Consider the following 18036-nt stretch of genomic DNA (forward strand, 5'->3'; position numbering starts at 1 on the left):
GTCTTCTTAAAGCTGTGTGTCCTCTGACCTTCTTTATTAACTGGAAAATACTGAAAATATTTTAGGGGAAACCACCCTTGGAATACTCTATTGAGGCTTGGCCCCACATAGTAGTAGGCTTTTCCATTCCTCACCCTAATTTGCTTTCCTCTGCTTCTCTTACCTTCAGAGGCATTTTAATTGCCTGTTCAGTAAAATAAACTGATATATCATGTTCAGTACCTTGCTAATTGGAAGCTTAAAATAGGCAGCATCTTGTTTTCCTATTTTGTTATCTATTTTAACTATCACATCAGAGAATCCCTCTATAACAACTTCCTCTGTCTTTATTAACACAGGTACACTAAGATTAGGGATAAAAATGGAGATAAAAATCCTCAGGCAGCTTTATTTGCCTTGGTTCAGCTGTTCTGTGTTTGAATGTTCTGTAATTGTACCAGAGGTATTCTTTAACTGTCATAATTTTTAGACTGATTTTCAGTGATTTTGTTTAAGTTGCTGTTTCATGTATTAATACATTTTCAAGTCTGAAGAGGCAATTGTCACGATCAAGTGCAGAGACCTCTTGATAACTCGAAGTAGCCGTTGAGTGAGCATGTTTCAGCAGTGCACATGTTAGGGAAGTTACTTGTCTCTAGGTTTCCTGCAGCAGAGACTCAGGCATGGATTCCAGAAATTCTTCTCAAATAAATAATTTATTTGCAAGGTACAGCACAGAGCAGCTCAAGCTGTGTGTCTCCAGTAGAGGGACACTCAGCAGAGAAAACCTTGAGCAAATATACCCTTACAATCTAAGCTTCCCACCCCTTGTGCATCAGTTTGGGCCAATCGTAAAATTAGAATCTGGGGCCTCCCCATTCTTCATTGGATCTCTTTATTTTTATCAGCTAGGTTGTTTCTATCTCTGCAGATAGTTGTTTTTCTTTTTACTAACCAGGCTAGAAGTCAATTCAAGTCCTGACCTTCAGTTATAATTTTGTACCTGCAGCTGGGGAGAAAAATAAGTCCTCAGCAATAACCAAACATTATTCTGTTTCTCTTCTTATTTAGACCCTCTGATCCATTCCTTTATTTATCTCCAGGGATGCAGTTCCTGTTGAGGATCAAAACTCCCCGTATCTTCCAGCTTGAACAGCCACTGGGGCCTTTTTTGCTTAACAAGGCAGAAAGTTCAAAAGCTCACAGCTGCAGCCTAAGCGAACTTAGTCACTTGTGCTAAGGAGTTACACTAAGCAGGTTCTATATAAGCAGTTTCTAAACAAGTTCTGTAAGAAGCAGTATACCAAATAATTCAATAAGCTAAGGCAGTCTGTGCCCTAACAGTACACTAATAACTGTAGCTGATTTTTTTATTTCCTCAAGGCTCACCTAAATTGCCATCTATTTTGGCTAGAATCACAATAGAAAAAATATCATCACGGCTGTGAATCTGAGCAACTGTTCGTGAAAGGCCATTGGATTAGAGCATATGTTTCAAAAGATGCTGCTCTGTAGTCCAAAATAAGGTGTATTTTACTACTTGTGCAGATACTACTCCTGCAATGAAAAAGTTGTCTGAATTCTGGAATGAATTTTGATGCTTCTATATTCTGTCTCTTATTTTGCCTTTTTTTTTTTTCTCCTAGATTTGAGTACACTATGCAGTTATGTATACTACTTGTCACCAAAGTCAACTGCTCCCTGAACCAGGTATGATACATTGAAATTGACTGAATATAAGTTTATTCCTTTAACACATTTTTCAATTTATTAAAATGCAGAGATATTAGGGCTTCATCAAATGTTGAATAGTTTAAATACAATTCAAGTGTTCTACATGCTACATTCAAGCGTTTCATTCAGAGAAATTAAACTGACAGAGGATAATAGTACTTTGCATTTAGTTAGTGTATTATACCCCAAAATTACGAGCATCATGCAAACGTTATCTTAAGTGTTGGATTGTTCTTGTAAGTCTTATCATATTCACTTTAGGAAATGTGGCACAGAGGGTCTCTAAGGCACTCATAATAATTAATTAAGGACATAGAATTCAGAATTTCTCCTCCATCCATTAAACTACGATTTTTCGCTAGTAAGTTAGCTCATGTGACATACACCACTGTGTATTTTTTTTTGCTGAGGAACTGTGTTTTCTTCTTTCGGGAACAATCTATACCTAGCTGCACTTAGGAAGAGGGGATTGATTCCTGTTGTATGACAGATGTGGGTGAGGCCCTGAGCAACACAATGCAATGCCAAGGCCAGCCCAGCTTTGACTTGTAGGTTGTACTTAGATGTGTTCCTGAGATCCTTTCCAACCTAAAGTATTCTACTATTGTGTTTGTTCTGAAATATTTTACAGCATGATTTATAAAATGGGATTACATATAAAGGACAGAAAAGTTAAACATACTTCATGTGTTTTATTTTCCATTTTGCGAGCTTGAGTTGTTGCTCATGCGTTTGCCTCGATATAGTAGGAAGAGTTTGCCTGCTACATGATAAGGACACATGGATTAGTATTGCCACTGCATGCTTAGGTTACTTGCCAAATTGTAGGAAGAAGAAAATATGTGTAGTCTATAATCAACTGCATTTTGTAAGTCTTGAAACAACAGCATATCCCTCTTGCATAGACAGAGATAGTATGTTGAGTATGGGAAGTCTTAGCAAAATTTACAGGACATACAAATGCTTTTTTATTTTCAGTAAAGTTAACATGTACAGGTATAAATGAAGTAAGCATGATATCAAAGAGATACAGTAGGTTACAATATGACTTGACGTTTCAAAAAAGCTTATGATTTAGGTGAAGCTATAAATAAATAGATTTCTTTAAACAGTTGAAGTTTCTTTCTTTGACTATGCAAAGTATCTCCTCTTGCAGATCATCCTTCACAAACAATGTGTTCCCATCTTTAATTGAGTAAATTGAAAGAAAAAAAATATTTGTCCAGTCACAGAAACGCTATTCTGTTTCTTCCCTTTCTGTAGCTCAATAATTTGTAATCACTGAAGATCTCTATTTGTATCTCCAGTTTTTGTTCTACATGATAAAAGAGGTAATCCCAAACTGTAAAATGCACAATAGTGGAATAGTTCTGAGATTGCCCCCAAGTTTTTCAGACTCCTGATCTGAATTAGTTCTTCAAATGTGTTAAAGATATTAACCGGTTGTTTCCTACTTTTACTAACTCTTGTTTATAAATTACAGTTTTACAAAGTCCTCCACTTTATCTGTGGTGTTTGTCAGTGAAACTGGAACATTTTGTTTGGTTGAACACTTGAGCTGCTTTTTAGGTCAAAAAAACTCAGACCAATATCATTGTATGTGCAGGATCTTTTTGAATGTCTTCTTGAAATTCTGGTTACAAAGAGGATACAGGAATGGATTTAAGGTGGAGTTCATATAGCCAAGCCATATAGTGAACATGTGAAATTCCAAAATCCGTTCATTGGTATGGAAAGCTTTTATGGTAAATAATACAAAATATGGAAGCCAGCACAGCATAAAGGCTGCCATTATGACCCCTAACTGCTTAGCTGCTTTCCTTTCCCTGTTCCCACGCAGTCCTTGCATGTGCCTTTTGGAATGGGTCTGCAGACCCTGCCAGGTTTTCCTCAGGTAAGCTAGTCCTCTGAAATCCCTGTTCTCAGCCTTTTCCTGAGGACTGCTGGCTCTCTCAGGATTAGAATTGGAGGGCTCTCTACAGGTTACCTCATCTGTGAAACTGTGGTTGTCTGATGCATTACTTACGTCACTGTCTTGTGAGCAAGGCTCCTCTTCATTTTCATTGCCGTTTGTTACACACACAGACTTCTTTCCTGCTTTGTCCATGCCTGGCTTAGACTGGGCAGCAGTGAGAGAAAAACAGCCCCATTTAAGGACTTTCCTATTACTCTTGCTAACAAATACCTTTGAAGACTTGTCAGGTTTACTGAAATCAACCTCTGCCTCCATATTTTTGGGCTGAGAGGAACTTTGCTTGTCTTTGGGAGGGGTGTTCTCTTCTAAGATTTGCTTTTGGAGGCAAGTATTTTGCTCATCCTTCGTCTTACTGTGATGTATGGTGGTATTTTCTGAGGAAGACTGGTATGATCCATCAGTGAGCTCTCGGTGCTTACAGTGTTTTCGAACAGCTCTGAATATTTTATAGTAGAACCATAACATCAGGATAGAGGGTAGGTAGAAGTTGATAATGGCTGTCAACACTTTGAAGGAGATGACTTCAGAGAATTCAGTTTCACACTTGTTTTCGTTTACTGTTCTTTCCCCATTCCGAGCAAAAACATGCCATCCTAGGATTGGAATGACCCACATGAAAGAGAGCAACCAAACCCCCAAAATAATGAGCAGTGCTCTCATTTTTGTTCTGTACTTGAGATATTTCAATGGTTGCTGAACGGAACGATAACGGTCAATGCACAATACGAAGAGACTGAAAATGGATGCAGTACTGGCCACATAATCCATTGACAGCCAGAACGAACAGGCTGGTAAGCCTAGAGTCCATGCAGATCTTAGGAAATAAACAATATTCAGGGGCATAACAGCTGCACCAACTATAAGATCTGCAATAGAGAGGCTGACAATGTATAAATTGCCAACTGTTTGCAGCTTCTTCTCAGTTTTCACAGCACATAGTACTAATATGTTCATGACAATAGTGATAATTGAAATGCTTCCCAGGAACAGACCTAGAAGAGCTAGCTGAGAGTTGGTGAAGTTCACTGTTGTGTTTTTTGACATCTTTTGCACAAGGACACAGAATGAAAATCGGAGAAGAAGTCCAGGCCTTGGAAGTTCAATTTTGGTTTGCACTCCTGGATGAAAACGTGTTGGATTGCTTTGTGATTTTTATTTCTAGAACTATAGAAAAGAAAAGAAATATGCTCAAACACCATAGTACTAAAATGAGATAATGAAACTAATCTGTGATTTAGCTTAGCACTGTCCCTTTTAGGCCTTCCTTAAATAATTAATTTTTACAACATTTTATAGGTGGGTAATTTAAGATGTGTTCTATGGAAAATACTGAAGCAAGCTCCATGAACCAATCCACAATGGTTTGCAGAGGAGTTTCCTGGGGCTTCATATAATTCTGACCCCAGAATCTGGAGAAGAAATGTAAAATCCTTACCATTTTGATTTCTTATATCTCATTAAGTAGCTGATCATGAACCATAACATAAACCACATATTGGCAAACCAATTTAAAGTGTGCTAATAAAAAGTAAACTAACATGTTTTATACTACAGAATTTTTAAACCAGTGATTATTTACAAACTGCATCTAATAGTTTAAGAGTACAGCAGCTGGATGTAACTATCCACCAATAATAGGGTGGATAGACATTAAGTGACAAGGTATTCCAAAGAATAAGAGGACTTCAGCCAGTGTACACCTTTAGCCGATACACAGAGTCTCAAATAACTCTGGAGGCTGTAGCCAGTGCTGTGTTTTCACTGGAAAGCAGTTGTTCACATGATAGGTAATGAGTAGTTTCTTCCTGGCTGATTTAGGCTTAAGCAGATTTCAAACATTTAAAGATAGCAGCTCTTTTTTATTTCAAATACAAACTAATAGAAGTTCAGGGAAAATAATAGGATTTTTCCTGATTAATAAGCATCTTGCAACCTCTCAAATATATATAAATATAGGGTCTTTTAGGCTGAAGTTTACTAGTCAAATGCAAGAACTATTCTCCAGTAACTTGGAGAAGCCACGTCACTGCTGCATGCTTGCTATTGCTGTTTGCTGCATTAAAATGGAGAGTAAACTGGAAATAAGAGGATGACACTGAACACATAGCAAGCTTTTCCTTTTATGGCTAAGAAATTTTTCTTATCATTAATCGTCAATAAATAAGCTAGCTTTATTTGCTTAGAACTTTGGCATGAGCCATGCACAGAGCCTTCAGAATGAAAATTCTTTAAAGCCTTCCATATCCCCATGATTAGAGTGCCTAGGAATTCCAGTACATGCACTGCAGTGAAAAAAAAACAACCACCACACAAAAGGACAACCTACTAAACACCATTGCATACACAAAATGTATTTTAGAGTGGGTCACATTTCCCAATTATTCTTGTTTTCTAGTGACACTCATTCCTACATACTATATTTCAGGTGTTATCTCAGTAGCAGGTTTCATTAGTACAGACACAATGGTGTGTACCTTTATCTGCACTGGAAAACAGCTATAGGTGCATATTTCACTTGTGAACACAGAGGTTATATATTGAGGTCACAGGCCTTAATTATGAAATATGTTATTTCCTCCATTTTCTAACACAAGGGTAGTAACTCAAATATTGGCAATAAAAGGAGTAAGGATAGAAGGGAAAGGAGGGAATGTAGAGGTAAGAAAAGCACCTTTTCAAAGTTGAGTAAGATACGCTATTCCATTACCTAGAAATGCTCTATGCCTTTGGGATCTTCTGCTTCCCAACTGCAAACTTCAGGAGTTGATCTAAAGTCAAAAAAATTATTAATAACATTTCAAGTCTCAGAGCATGTGATCAGTTGACCAATTCTATCTCCTGGGTACATAAGAAAAATGTTTATGAGAGTGATACGTATTTTCTGCCATTTTTCTCTTACAATGCTTATCTGACTATGTTCTGGTAAATCTCTTAGAGCAACAAGCAAGGAAATTGAGACCATAGATATATTAGGTTAAAGTATTTACACAAATAACACTGACAGTATGGGATTTCTCATCCTTGTTATCCTAAACATGGTCAAAACAATACTATGCAATAGATTATTCACTTTGGATTTCCTGCTACGTTTATCTCTCTCTTATTCCAGTAACTAGGCTAAACCAAGCTAAAATGTTTGAGTACTTTCTTAGAAGAGGTCAAATTTTTTCTTCCTTCAGCTTTACTTACAAGTGCCTGGTGTTAAGAAAGAAGATGTGTGCTTGGTAGCAGTAGCATCCATAGGCAGAAGAAATACATACACTGTGGGGCGTGAGCTCAGGAGCTGTATTGTGTAATTCTCTACAGCCTTCACATTCTGTCAAGTACAGTTCTTCAGTGACAGCAAGTCACAGATGTCAGAAGATCAGAGAGGTCTGAAGCATCTCCTGTTAGAGAATTAAAACAGAAGTTACCCCACAGATCTTACACCCAATGTGTCTGGTGATGGGAAATGGTTCTATCCCGTCTATCATTGTCTTTCTTTCCACAGCTATACACTGTAACCTTGCTGCTGGAGTTAACTATCTGGGGCATGGTCAAGTCAAGAAGTTGACGTTAATTGCTTCAGGGACCTTCTTTTAAATTTGTGGCAAAATACAGGGAGAGAAGTAACTGAGTCTTCAACAGAACAAATAACAACAAAGAAAGGTATCTGATTAGACAGCTCTCCTTGGTTATTTATGAATTGCATATAGAATAAAATATAGAGCAGGATACAGTAAATGGTGCTGAAAGCTTCCTACTGCTGTGGTGAGACAGGGTAGGATTTAGGAAGCAGCCAGCAGAACTTGATCTGGATTTAGGAGTATTCCAAAGAAGGCATGAAGATCTAGTTTTTCAACTCATGCTCCACTTGTATTAAAATGTCTTTTATTAAATAGCAAAGCTTGATAACTTTTCTGTTTTGGAAGAGCTTATACAGGCTATAAAAATCCAAGAATGATGTCGGGAGATGCAAATCATTTGAGAAGGCTAAGAACAAGAAAAATTCAGAGTATTGCACTTGCTCTTTTAAAAATACACATGCTAACAAGTACTCCATATTCATCATAATACTGTCTTACAATGTAATTTTCCTTGCCATGTCATTTGAACAGTTCATAGTCTCTCATGGATTTTATCTTCTCTGCTTTATAGACAGCTGGTCATATACTATTAAGTTTTAAAGTGAAATTGAGGAACGGGTCAAAGTAATCTGCTAAACATCACACAGTAATGTTAGATCTAAAACCAGCTAAGGCTCCCTTGCTTTCCAAACAGTCTCCTGACTACTATACTGTTTATTTCTGTCTAGACTTCATTCAGAGGCCCTAGACAGCAATGGTGATTTACTTTTTTTTGTAATGTAGTGCATGCAGCTGAGCCTGGCTTTCATGTTCTGACATCTTTCATTGTAGTAAGTCCACTAACATGACAGGGTCTAATATGGCTGGAGTGGGTCTACACCCAGTAACAAATGTCTACAGTGTTAATTGCTGGAACGGGCTTGCAAGAACCACTTGTCCTAGTCTAAAGTGAGTAGATCATGAGGATATTGAAGATTTACAGTAACACTGCATTTTCCTATTAAACAATTTATGTTTTTCAAGTATGATCTTTTACAACCTTGACTTTGTGAGTATTCTCCCACCAGAGACAGTATTATAAGGGTCTGAGTAATTTACATGTTGGAGTGTGTTGATGAGAGGTAATTGGAAGAGGGTCCCCATACCTTCAGCATGCAGGTTCTATACTCAGCACATACTTCCTACCTATCTATCTGAATCCATTAAAGCAGTGTACCAAAGGGATTGAGTTGGCTGCAAAATTCTTAGAATAGAGCAGAAATGCAATGTTGTTTTTGTATGATCTAGTCCTTGCAACTGTCTCTTTCCATTCCCTAGCATGCGACACCATGTGCTGCTGCCATTTCTGCTTGAGATCTTTCAGATTATGTAGAATTCTCCTTAACAACAAGTTAGGATAGACACTTAGCAGCATATCAGACATACTGCAATCCCAGACTCCTGTGTACATGAAAGAGGATTTGATGGCTTTCTTGAATCTTCTGAGGGCCTGATAAAGGGTTCTGACACAGGAGTGTCTGTGCATCTCGCACCCATCAGCGTCCATGCTCTTTCACTAAGGAGTAAGTTGCAGAGGGCCTACATCTCCCTCGCCAACCAAAGAGTACAACCAAAACCAGTCAAACAGTACGAGAGAAAACCGTAAGCTTCTCCTGAGAAGCAAAGGTGGCTGCACACAAAATAGCACACAGAGAAGTTGTATTTACTTGCAGAAATGTTATTTGTCAGTGCCCTCTAATTCTGCTCTGTATTTGGAGCCATTGTATCACAGTTTGCCCACTAAACTTACATTGAACAGCTACACAATTGCCAGTCTTTGCTAGACTTAGCACATTTTGCCATGCAGCTTTGTCCAGTGGAAGATAACTAAACAATAATAAGCCTTGCTCCGTGTTATGAAATTCACTGATCACCTCTTCTGTGCTCTAAGGAAGACTGTAATCTACAATTTTTTTCCTTACATTTCCTGCTATCATCATTAGTAGTGATGGTAACCAATATCACCAGCAATTAGTGGTCACTGTGATTTGCAATAGCAGCTTCTTGCTCTTTACTGAGGCACACACACCATTTTGTAGTGGATGTGGTATGTGTGGTATCTGTACCCCTGTTCAGGAGCTACTGGTTTAGTTCCTTATCTGTAACTCAGTTCCCAATAATACTTACTAAATATCTTCTAATATTTGGACAGTTTAATTCATTGCACTGAGTCCAGAGCTCACTAATACAGAACAGATTTTAAAGATGTTTTCGGTGTAAGATCTTGGAGAGCTCTTGGGAACTTCTAAACCCTGACCTCACCATGAAATGCCTTCTGTAGTTTTTAGTGTCTGTAAATAGCTTTTTTTCCAAAGAAAATCAGCAATTGTGATTTGTTTGTTATTTTATCACAGTGATAATCCTTCCCAGGAACAATCTACTGGGAGATGCTAAATGGATGCCTCACTGACTCATTAGGGCAGGTGCAGCCTATTAAGTCCTGACTAAGTGGGAGTAAGTTTCTAGAAACAGATGCTGCCACATTGCTTATGAATAGATTCTACAGAAACTACAGCTACAAGAGGAAAAGGATAGGCTACAACAAAATTCTTGTTTGTCAGACTAAGTTCAAGGCAGAAGGTAGGATTAGATTTCTGATGACCCATGTTGTCTATTGATACCAAATAGCTGGCAAAAAGAAACTTAACACTGTTTTGAAAGTGTTAACGAGCAAGCACTCTCCTCTAATCAACCGCATGCGTGGCTCACACTTCTTGGTATTTATTACACAGACAAATTGCATATTCATGAGTTTCTACTGCTTAATTCATGCATTAAATATAGCTTATTTACATAATCATGCCCTTTGTTGGGAGTCCTGTTTTGGTACTTGAGGGTCTCCGTTTGGGGTCTCTACTCTTGGCAGCCCGGTACCCTCACCTCACAAGTGTCAGTTCCCTGTTCTGGGCTCTTGAGCTTGCGTGTTGTCAGGTTGTGCTGCTGCGCAGCAAAAGCCACAGAGCTCTTGCTTTATCTGCTGGAACATCCCACTTGCCCAGCCTGCAAACCAAGGCCAGCTGCTTTGCCTCATGGCCAGTCTCTATTTGTTTCTCTGTTAAGTTCCTGTTGCATTATGACTGTTCTTGGTACATTAGGCCTAGTCTGGTTTCTAAAAGACATTTTTTCCTCTTATCACTGTATTGTACTTAAGAAGCCTATTTGTTTCTAGTGATTTTTTAAAATTATTCCGTGGGTGTTGAAAGTATTAATACACTAGAGGTTTAATTTTCCTCTCAAATACTTATTTGTTACTCTGTAAGAAAACAACCCCTAGGCAATGCCTGCCAGTATTAAAGGAATATTTTTGATAAATAGTAAATGAAAAACATGGTAACCTTCCTGCTGTTCCCATTCAAATGACCCACTGTCTTCGTCCAGGAAGGACCAGTTTGTTTTGTTTTGTTTTTTTTCCAGAAAAGTGTCTGCCACTATCACAGGAAAAACTGGATTCCTTCTATGTTTGAGCTGTCTCTTCTAGTTAGTCTGAAATAAAAAGACTACACAGTATGAAGCTTTAGTGTCTGACCAGTCAAATTTCGTCAGTCCTCCTAAATTTTCCTCTTCTCCCCACGTACCTGTTCTAAGGGCAGTGAGAGTATAAAGAAATCTTTTACTATGTGAACAGACAACTCAGCCTGACTTGTAATTACTTTCATTCCTTTTTATATTATGACTCTTCCTTTGTGTGATGAAACTCTTAACCAACAGATTTGGATATGTAGCTGTCTACTTCTGCATAAACTTGTGTTGCATTTGGTGGCAGAGATGTTTTTTCAGTGGTTCTTGATGTAAATGCTGTCTTGGAGAAAAATGAGGCCAGAACTACTGTAGCAGATGGACACTATTGCAGATGTGCTGAAATCTACTTTGCAGGCTAGACTGCAGAGAGAAAACTGCCGTCTGTGTGGCTGAATTGGTGATCTGCATGCTGTTTTCAGGAGTTGCACACCCTGGGAAATGGTGAGGCTTTTAGTGTGCCAGTAGGGACTGGCAAGGATACTGTTCCTCAGGAGGGTAAAGGCAAGCAGGGTGTTTCTGAAGAAATCTCCATGCTTTCACTTCCAAAGAGAGTGAGTGGTCCAGTGCTATAATTACTGCACTTCTTTTCCCCTTCCTGGTTCAGTCACTTGTCTAAACAATGTCATGAATAGGCTGCATGGTTTCAAAACAAGAGCAAAGCAGAATAGGAATAATGCGGATACATCCATGCTCCTAAGACATATTCACTTATCTCTAGGAGTGCACGCGGGAGCTCATTTTAAAATACTTTAAGTAAAGGCTCCTTGAATTCATTCATCGGTTTGTTTGGAGGGTGCACTGCACTGTGAACGGGCCCCTCGCTCAGAGCGGCAAGGGAGGGACCCCGTAATGCAGTAGCGCAGAGGGATTAGGGCAAGGTCATCACTTGTGCCTGTTTGTACAGGACCTGTATTGCTCAGCTGTGGTCTGATCTGTGATGTCAAAGTTATCTGTATCATTCTAGCTTGGCTGGTGCTGTTATAAGGATAGCAAGGTGACCTTATGAAGAACAGAAAGACAGAATGCAGAGCCTACTGTGAAAGGAACTTGAAGTTTTTAAGGGACTTTGTGAAGTCTTTCAAGGACAAAAAAGTATGTATGATTATAACTGTATGATATGTTGAGTTTGTAACTTGTTTATGTCAGGATATTTTATTTTCAGTCCAGTGATTCTGCTATGCTATTGCTATTTTTTTTTTTTCAATTTGTGTGTCTCCTATTAGGGTACAGGCTGCCAGGACTGCAAGTAAATACTGCTTTTATTTGAGGAAATATTACATCCAGTTTCCTTAAGTGAGGCATAATTCAAAGAGCAAGAAAATGTTTGGGCAGGCTGAAAGGTTTGAAAATATAAGTGAAAGTTCAGGTTGGGGCTTGTAGGTGATGCTGGACTTGATGATACTTGGTATTTTCAGGCTTTTATTTTTACAGAACCACAGCAGTTCCTTCTACAGCCACATGCATCCATCACATTGGCAGGCTACATGCTGCTGTCAACACAGATTTTTCTGATTGCTGATATTTATGCTTTTATTTGGCTGGGAGTTCTGCCTTTAGTAGGAATATTAGCCCCAATTTTAGCTATGCGCCAGCAAAAAGTTTAGACCTCCACAGCCTTCTGAAATAAAGTTTTAGCATGAATAACACAAATCATTACATGAAATCACGCTGTCCTTACTTGCACACATGCACCCTGAGTCCTTGTAACAAGCTCTGAACTTTGGGAGGAATTCGAGTGCTCGAGTCTGAGTCACCACTGAGCACAAATCTTGATTAAGATGCTGCGCTGTGTCTGCTTGTGAAGACTTGTCTCTCTCAGAAATAACCAACTTCTCTGATGCTCTGACCTTGCCTCACCTCCCTGTACTGCTCTCTTCGTTGGATTAAGAATGCTGCACTGGATCCTATCTTTATTCTTCCTCTGGCTTTGCAGTCTGACACCCTTGGGTAACTACTAAGTGTGTTGCTGTTGGGTTTCTCATGGGTGGACAGGGAAGGAAAACTCAGCTGTTCATTTTTTTGAAACAAAGTTAGTGAGTACTAGTGAAGGGGAAAGATATTTTTAATCATATTTTCTTGTTTTCAGAATGGTTATTACTTGTGGCTCGCAATCTTGCTCTGGGTATGCTCTTATTTATAAACAGTTTATCATTAATACTCTCAGATTTCAGATTGTTTATGCATAAGTCCCTTCAAAATTGTTTTTCCCTTTGTATTTATGGTACTAACTTCACTGCATATCATCTCTTCTCTGTTTCTTTTCTTTAGAACTCACAAATAGTGTTGAAAGCCTAAGTAAATTAGAGAGTTCTACAGGCTTACACAGTACCTACTAATTCATGACATTGTTCTGAGTTCTTCTCATTATTTTTTTTTAGACTGAGAATTGACTCTTTGAAAGCATTACTTTTCCAGATGTAATGAAGGACAGAGCATCTAAGTCTTTGATATCTCTACTCTGTACACTCGGAACCACATTCTGCTTATTTGAATTTTCATTGTTCCAATACTGATCCATATTCAACCATGTTTTGTAAATTCTGGAGATATATATCAATAGTTGAAAGCAGGTATGGAAAGCAAACGTAGAGTATAAGAAAGTATATAGAGTATAAGAAAGTGTATTTTCCTGCACATTTCAATATGTCCTGCTTTGTGCCAAAGCTGTGATGTTCTTTTTCACTCCTTTACTTCAGCTTCCCTGAGCTTTACCAGGTCTTTCCTGATCCTCCCTTGGCCCTTTCTTCTGTGGGGAGGAGAAATTAATAGCTGGCCTGTATGATTAATATGAGAGCTACAGGAATAATTATTAAATATCTCTTGGCGTTCAACTACTGACAGAACCTCGGGTAAGGAAACACTACTTAAATTATTAAAGAAAAAAGTGTCTGGATGTGATTCATAATCTAGACAGCCTTAATTAGCAATATTACAGTTGCAGGCTCATTACCTCTCAGCACAACCGGTGAATGTGGTAGCTTCTGTGCTCTAAAACTTCCTAAGTTTAAGCTGTTGTTGGTGTGTACACGTTCAGCCATGTAATTGACTACTTAATTAAAATATTTTCTATATAGTAGTGTACTATGACATGTATTCACTTTTTCCCTGATGAAATACATTATTTTTTAAGTCTGTATCTTAATCTGAAATTCTCAGGAGTTAGATATACCCTTTTTTTTTTACCTCTGGCTGGCATTTTTTAACAACTCTCCTTAACACCAGGCCAATATTTCATGAGCATTAAAACTGAAAGAGCTAACAGGAGATGAACACATTCCAAACAATGTTCTGGCCTTCAAAACATAAGCTTGGACTTCTATTACACTTTTCCAGTGGCTTGACTTCCTGGTTTAAGTTGTACTAAATGTCAGTTTTTCTCATGACAGAATGCTAGTCTTATTCCTGCAATAGTAGTTCCCATATATGGATTAGTTTTACCCAGAGGTTGGGAGAAAAATCCATCATGACTAGAATCCTAAAGTTTCCAGATATGGTATTAATTATCCCTGATCCACATCATCTAGTTTATTATTCATGTGATCTCTTAACAAACCAGTATTGAAGTGCTATTGTCACCAAGTAGTGCCATGAAGTCTTACCTTCTCTACTCCAATACCTATCTGTTACAAGAGACTTTTGCTTTTTGTATCATACCTATTAAATAAGCACTGTAATAGATGAAAGCTGCTTGTGCTTTGATGTAGCAAGCAAAACCACTAGCTGTAAAATCTCTTATAAATAAGAGGGATTTTCCAGTGTTGTAGTGCCTTTAAAGCAGAGTAGCCACAGTGGTGCCTTTTCACTGGGGATTTTTGCCTATTATGGGAATCCATTAACCCAACTCCCTAAAACAGGACATCTTTCATACTGGGATAGCAAAAAATCTTGAGTTTTTTGGATTCTACCTTGTGTTACTACTTACTCCAACTCTTGATGAACTGTAAAACAAGCTGGTTTTAGTCTTTCTTCATCAGAAATGCAGTTAACTTTTAAATGACTGTTTGAGTTACGTTTTAAAATATCGAGGTCTGTGTGTTTCTTTCGAAGCGACTCTGTGAGTCACTACTGGAAAATCACTAGCCAAAAAAATAATGTATGTAAATAAGAGTTTAAATGTTGAGGTTCCATACCCCAATACTATATCAGCTATTTTCTATGCAGTTTAATAGTTTCCAATAGAAAGGATAGGGTTTGGATAAAGGAAGCTTCACTGCCTGATAGAGAATTAGTTAACCACTTGTGAAGCCTGATGAACCCACCTACAAATAACTTCTCTGAATTCTGAGGAAATGCTAGAAGTGGAGTAGACTTACTGTTTTACAACAAAAGTCAATTAGCTTCAGCAAAGATAGATTTCTCAAGCTCAGGTTCGCATCCTTCAAGCTTATATCTCTTTTCTCTAGCTCTTAGTGTAGATATTGAAGAACCAAATGTTTCTAGTTTTCAAAAGAAAGAATAAAAATTCTTAAATCTCTCCTTGCCCCAGAGTTACTGTCTGGTCATGTTAAGCACAGACTGGGTCATGTTCATATTAATATTCCAATTCATGATAGTAAATTTCTTCCTAATACTTTACTAGGATTTATTAAAAACAAACCAACCAAACCAAACCCAACCCCTAACCAACCAAACAATAAAACCCCACACAACCCCAAAACAAAACAAAAAACCACACTAACCCAACCCCCCCAGAGTAGTGCTGTTAACATTTTGTAAGCCATATTGAACCCTTTTGGGTCAAAGAAAATCAGATGAATATTGTGAATCTTCATCCTGTCCCCCAAAAACTACTGAAGTGCTGATCAATATGAAATTTCTGTAGGGATTTACCAAAACGAACTTGAATTTCAACCCAAGCAATCTTTTGGTGCTTTTAAGCTATAAGAAAGACTTCATCACAAAAAGGCACAAATTTAGAAATCCCAGTGGGTGTGAGGATTTACTGTCTCCTTGTACTGTTAATAAAAGCAAACCCTGTTACTGAAATGTTTGGTTTCAGCTCACTTAGATATATAAAAGTATAACACTTTTTTTTTTTCTCTTCTCTAATTTAGGATATATATTGAGTTATCAGTCTCTTTAAACATTTGGTAGCCTTACTGTAGTAATGAGTTCCTTCATATTTTAGCAATAACCCATTCAATGTCCAAAGTATTTTTTTTTGCCCATATAAATATTTGATTTAAACAACCTTTTACTTTTCTCCAAGTAATTTTATTGTTGCTTGTTGAATTAAACAGATGTCTAAGATGAACTGGTGAAGCACAAGGTCTCTTACAGCTAGAGAGCCTGGCGCTTTGCAAGTCAACAGTTTACAAGAAGCTTCTCCAAGAAGTCTGATTCCTCTCCATCATTCCTGCTTGGTGTCTGTAACAGGAAGGCTGGGGAAGCTATGTCAAGAATTTCCCACAGAGTTGGTTTAGAGAGGGCTCTACCCCCACTCTTAGTGTCTCCCCTCAGGATGTGGTGGACTTTTATCTATTAGAGCAATACCACAAGGTCTGTATGGAAACTAATGCATCTAAGATTTTTCCCCACCTGCAGAAGTATAATTGGCTTCAGAAAGTGCTGAGGGCTAGTGTTCAGGCAAATCTTCCTCTTTCTTCAGCTAAGTCACTATTTCTTCCTTAAAACAAAGGAACAACCCCTCCCTCCCTTTCTTAGCCACCTGCACTTTCATGGATACTTATTATTTGTCCCCCCACATCTGAACATCATCTTGGTGCTCTATCCCTTGCTGGCACGCAGGGGCAGCTCCGCCACTGACCCCGGCAGCAGCGAGGCTGTTGGGCGCCCTTTGTCACTGGCAGGTCTGGAAGTGGCACGAGGGTCCTCTGGGGAAGAAAGCTGGCTGAGCTTGCTCTATTGTACTGCTGCACCTTTCTTTTTTATTTTTTTTTTTTTTTCTCTCACGAGAAAAACATGATCGGCTTTGTATGACTTGGATGTTTACGGCCCGGTTCTGTTTGCTTATGTGGGAGGCCCTTTGCCCTGACCCCGCAGTCCCGTCTGGGCCATGCTGAGGGTGAAACCCTGCCAGCTATTAGTTAGGATGGATCACACAGGGAGCAGCCAGCTTCTGCAAAGTGTTCTATTTAACGCTTAGGAAGAGTTGTTTAAAATGAAGTGTGTTGGTGGGTCGTTGTCCCGTGCTGGTTTTCTTTTATTCTCCTCGGGTCCTCTTCCCTGCACTCCTCGCTGTCCCTGCCTGCCCAGGCTGGGGAGTCGCACCGTTCCTGCCGCCCCGAGGGGACGCTGCCGCTGCTCTCCCCTTCCCCGCTCTCCCCTTCCCCGCTCTCCCCTTCCCCGCTCTCCCCTTCCCCGCTCTCCCCTTCCCCGCTCTCCCCTTCCCCGCTCTCCCCTTCCCCGCTCTCCCCTTCCCCGCTCTCCCCTTCCCCGCTCTCCCCTTCCCCGCTCTCCCCTTCCCCGCTCTCCCCACCGCGGGGCTCGTTCACTCACCGGCAGAGCAGGGAGCTCCGGCGGGCTCAGGGCGGGCGGTGTAGGGCTCTCACGGGACGCCAGCAGCCGCGGTCTTCGCCGCTCCCCTTCTTGTTCCCTCCTCGGTATCCGCGTCCCGTGGGTGGGCAGAGCATCTCATCCCATCCTGCCCCTCCCTGTCCCGCCCCGCCGGTGCGGAGCTGCCAGCAGCTCTTTGCCGCTGCATAGCGAGTTTCGCCCGTCTCCCGTTCAGTGCCGCCGGGGAAAGCGTTCGGTTCAGCCTGCCGCCGCGCTCCGGGATCAAGGGCCGGGAGCTGCTGTTTTGCTCGCTGCGGCGTTTCCCTCCTCTGGTCAAGTGCCGTCGGAGGACGTTGCCGCCCCGTCCTGTCCCAAAAAATCTGCCGTGGCGAGCGGGTCCGCCGGGCTGGGGAGAGGGCAGCGAGGGGCCGCGGCCAGGAGTTCCGCGATGGAGAGGCTGCGGCAGCCACCGGCCCCCAGCACGGCTCCCGTGTTGTCCGGGAGCGGCTGGGGACACCTCTGCTCGGCCTTGCACCCCAGTGTGTTGAAAACCTGTAGAAACAGAGATTACTTCCGGCTGCAGCAAGGAAGGTGCCCTCAGGTAAAACCGGGAGTCTGCGGAGGATCAGAAATCAAATCCTGGTTTGTGGTCATCCAAGCGCTTATGTGTTGTTTTGACCTGTTATGTGCAAATAGGTTTTATGTAGCCTGCTTTGGAAAAAATATTAAAGTCATTACTGTTTATAACTTTACATATAACAGCAAGTT

At 40.0% G+C, this 18036-nt stretch overlaps 1 protein-coding gene across 3 annotated transcripts; it reads right to left on the reverse strand.

Annotated features, from left to right (window-relative positions):
• Positions 1 to 1716: 1716 nt before the first annotated feature.
• HRH1 (histamine receptor H1) lies at positions 1717 to 17764 on the reverse strand. Of its 3 annotated transcripts, none has more exons than XM_065845730.2 (4): positions 17272 to 17764; positions 6949 to 7074; positions 6396 to 6456; positions 1717 to 4852 (listed from the first exon to the last, which is right to left on the reverse strand). In XM_065845730.2, the coding sequence occupies exon 4, from the start codon at positions 4730 to 4732 to the stop codon at positions 3305 to 3307; it is 1428 nt and encodes a 475-aa protein (XP_065701802.1). In that variant the 5' UTR covers positions 4733 to 4852; positions 6396 to 6456; positions 6949 to 7074; positions 17272 to 17764; the 3' UTR covers positions 1717 to 3304. The 3 variants fall into 3 exon arrangements, with proteins under 3 accessions (XP_065701802.1, XP_071669121.1, XP_071669122.1); XM_071813020.1 differs by having other exon boundaries at positions 6878 to 7074; XM_071813021.1 differs by having other exon boundaries at positions 6360 to 6456; positions 6878 to 7074.
• Positions 17765 to 18036: the final 272 nt, after the last annotated feature.

The sequence above is a fragment of the Patagioenas fasciata genome, chromosome 10 (assembly GCF_037038585.1).
Source record: "Patagioenas fasciata isolate bPatFas1 chromosome 10, bPatFas1.hap1, whole genome shotgun sequence".
Classification (NCBI taxonomy): Eukaryota; Metazoa; Chordata; class Aves; order Columbiformes; family Columbidae; genus Patagioenas; species Patagioenas fasciata.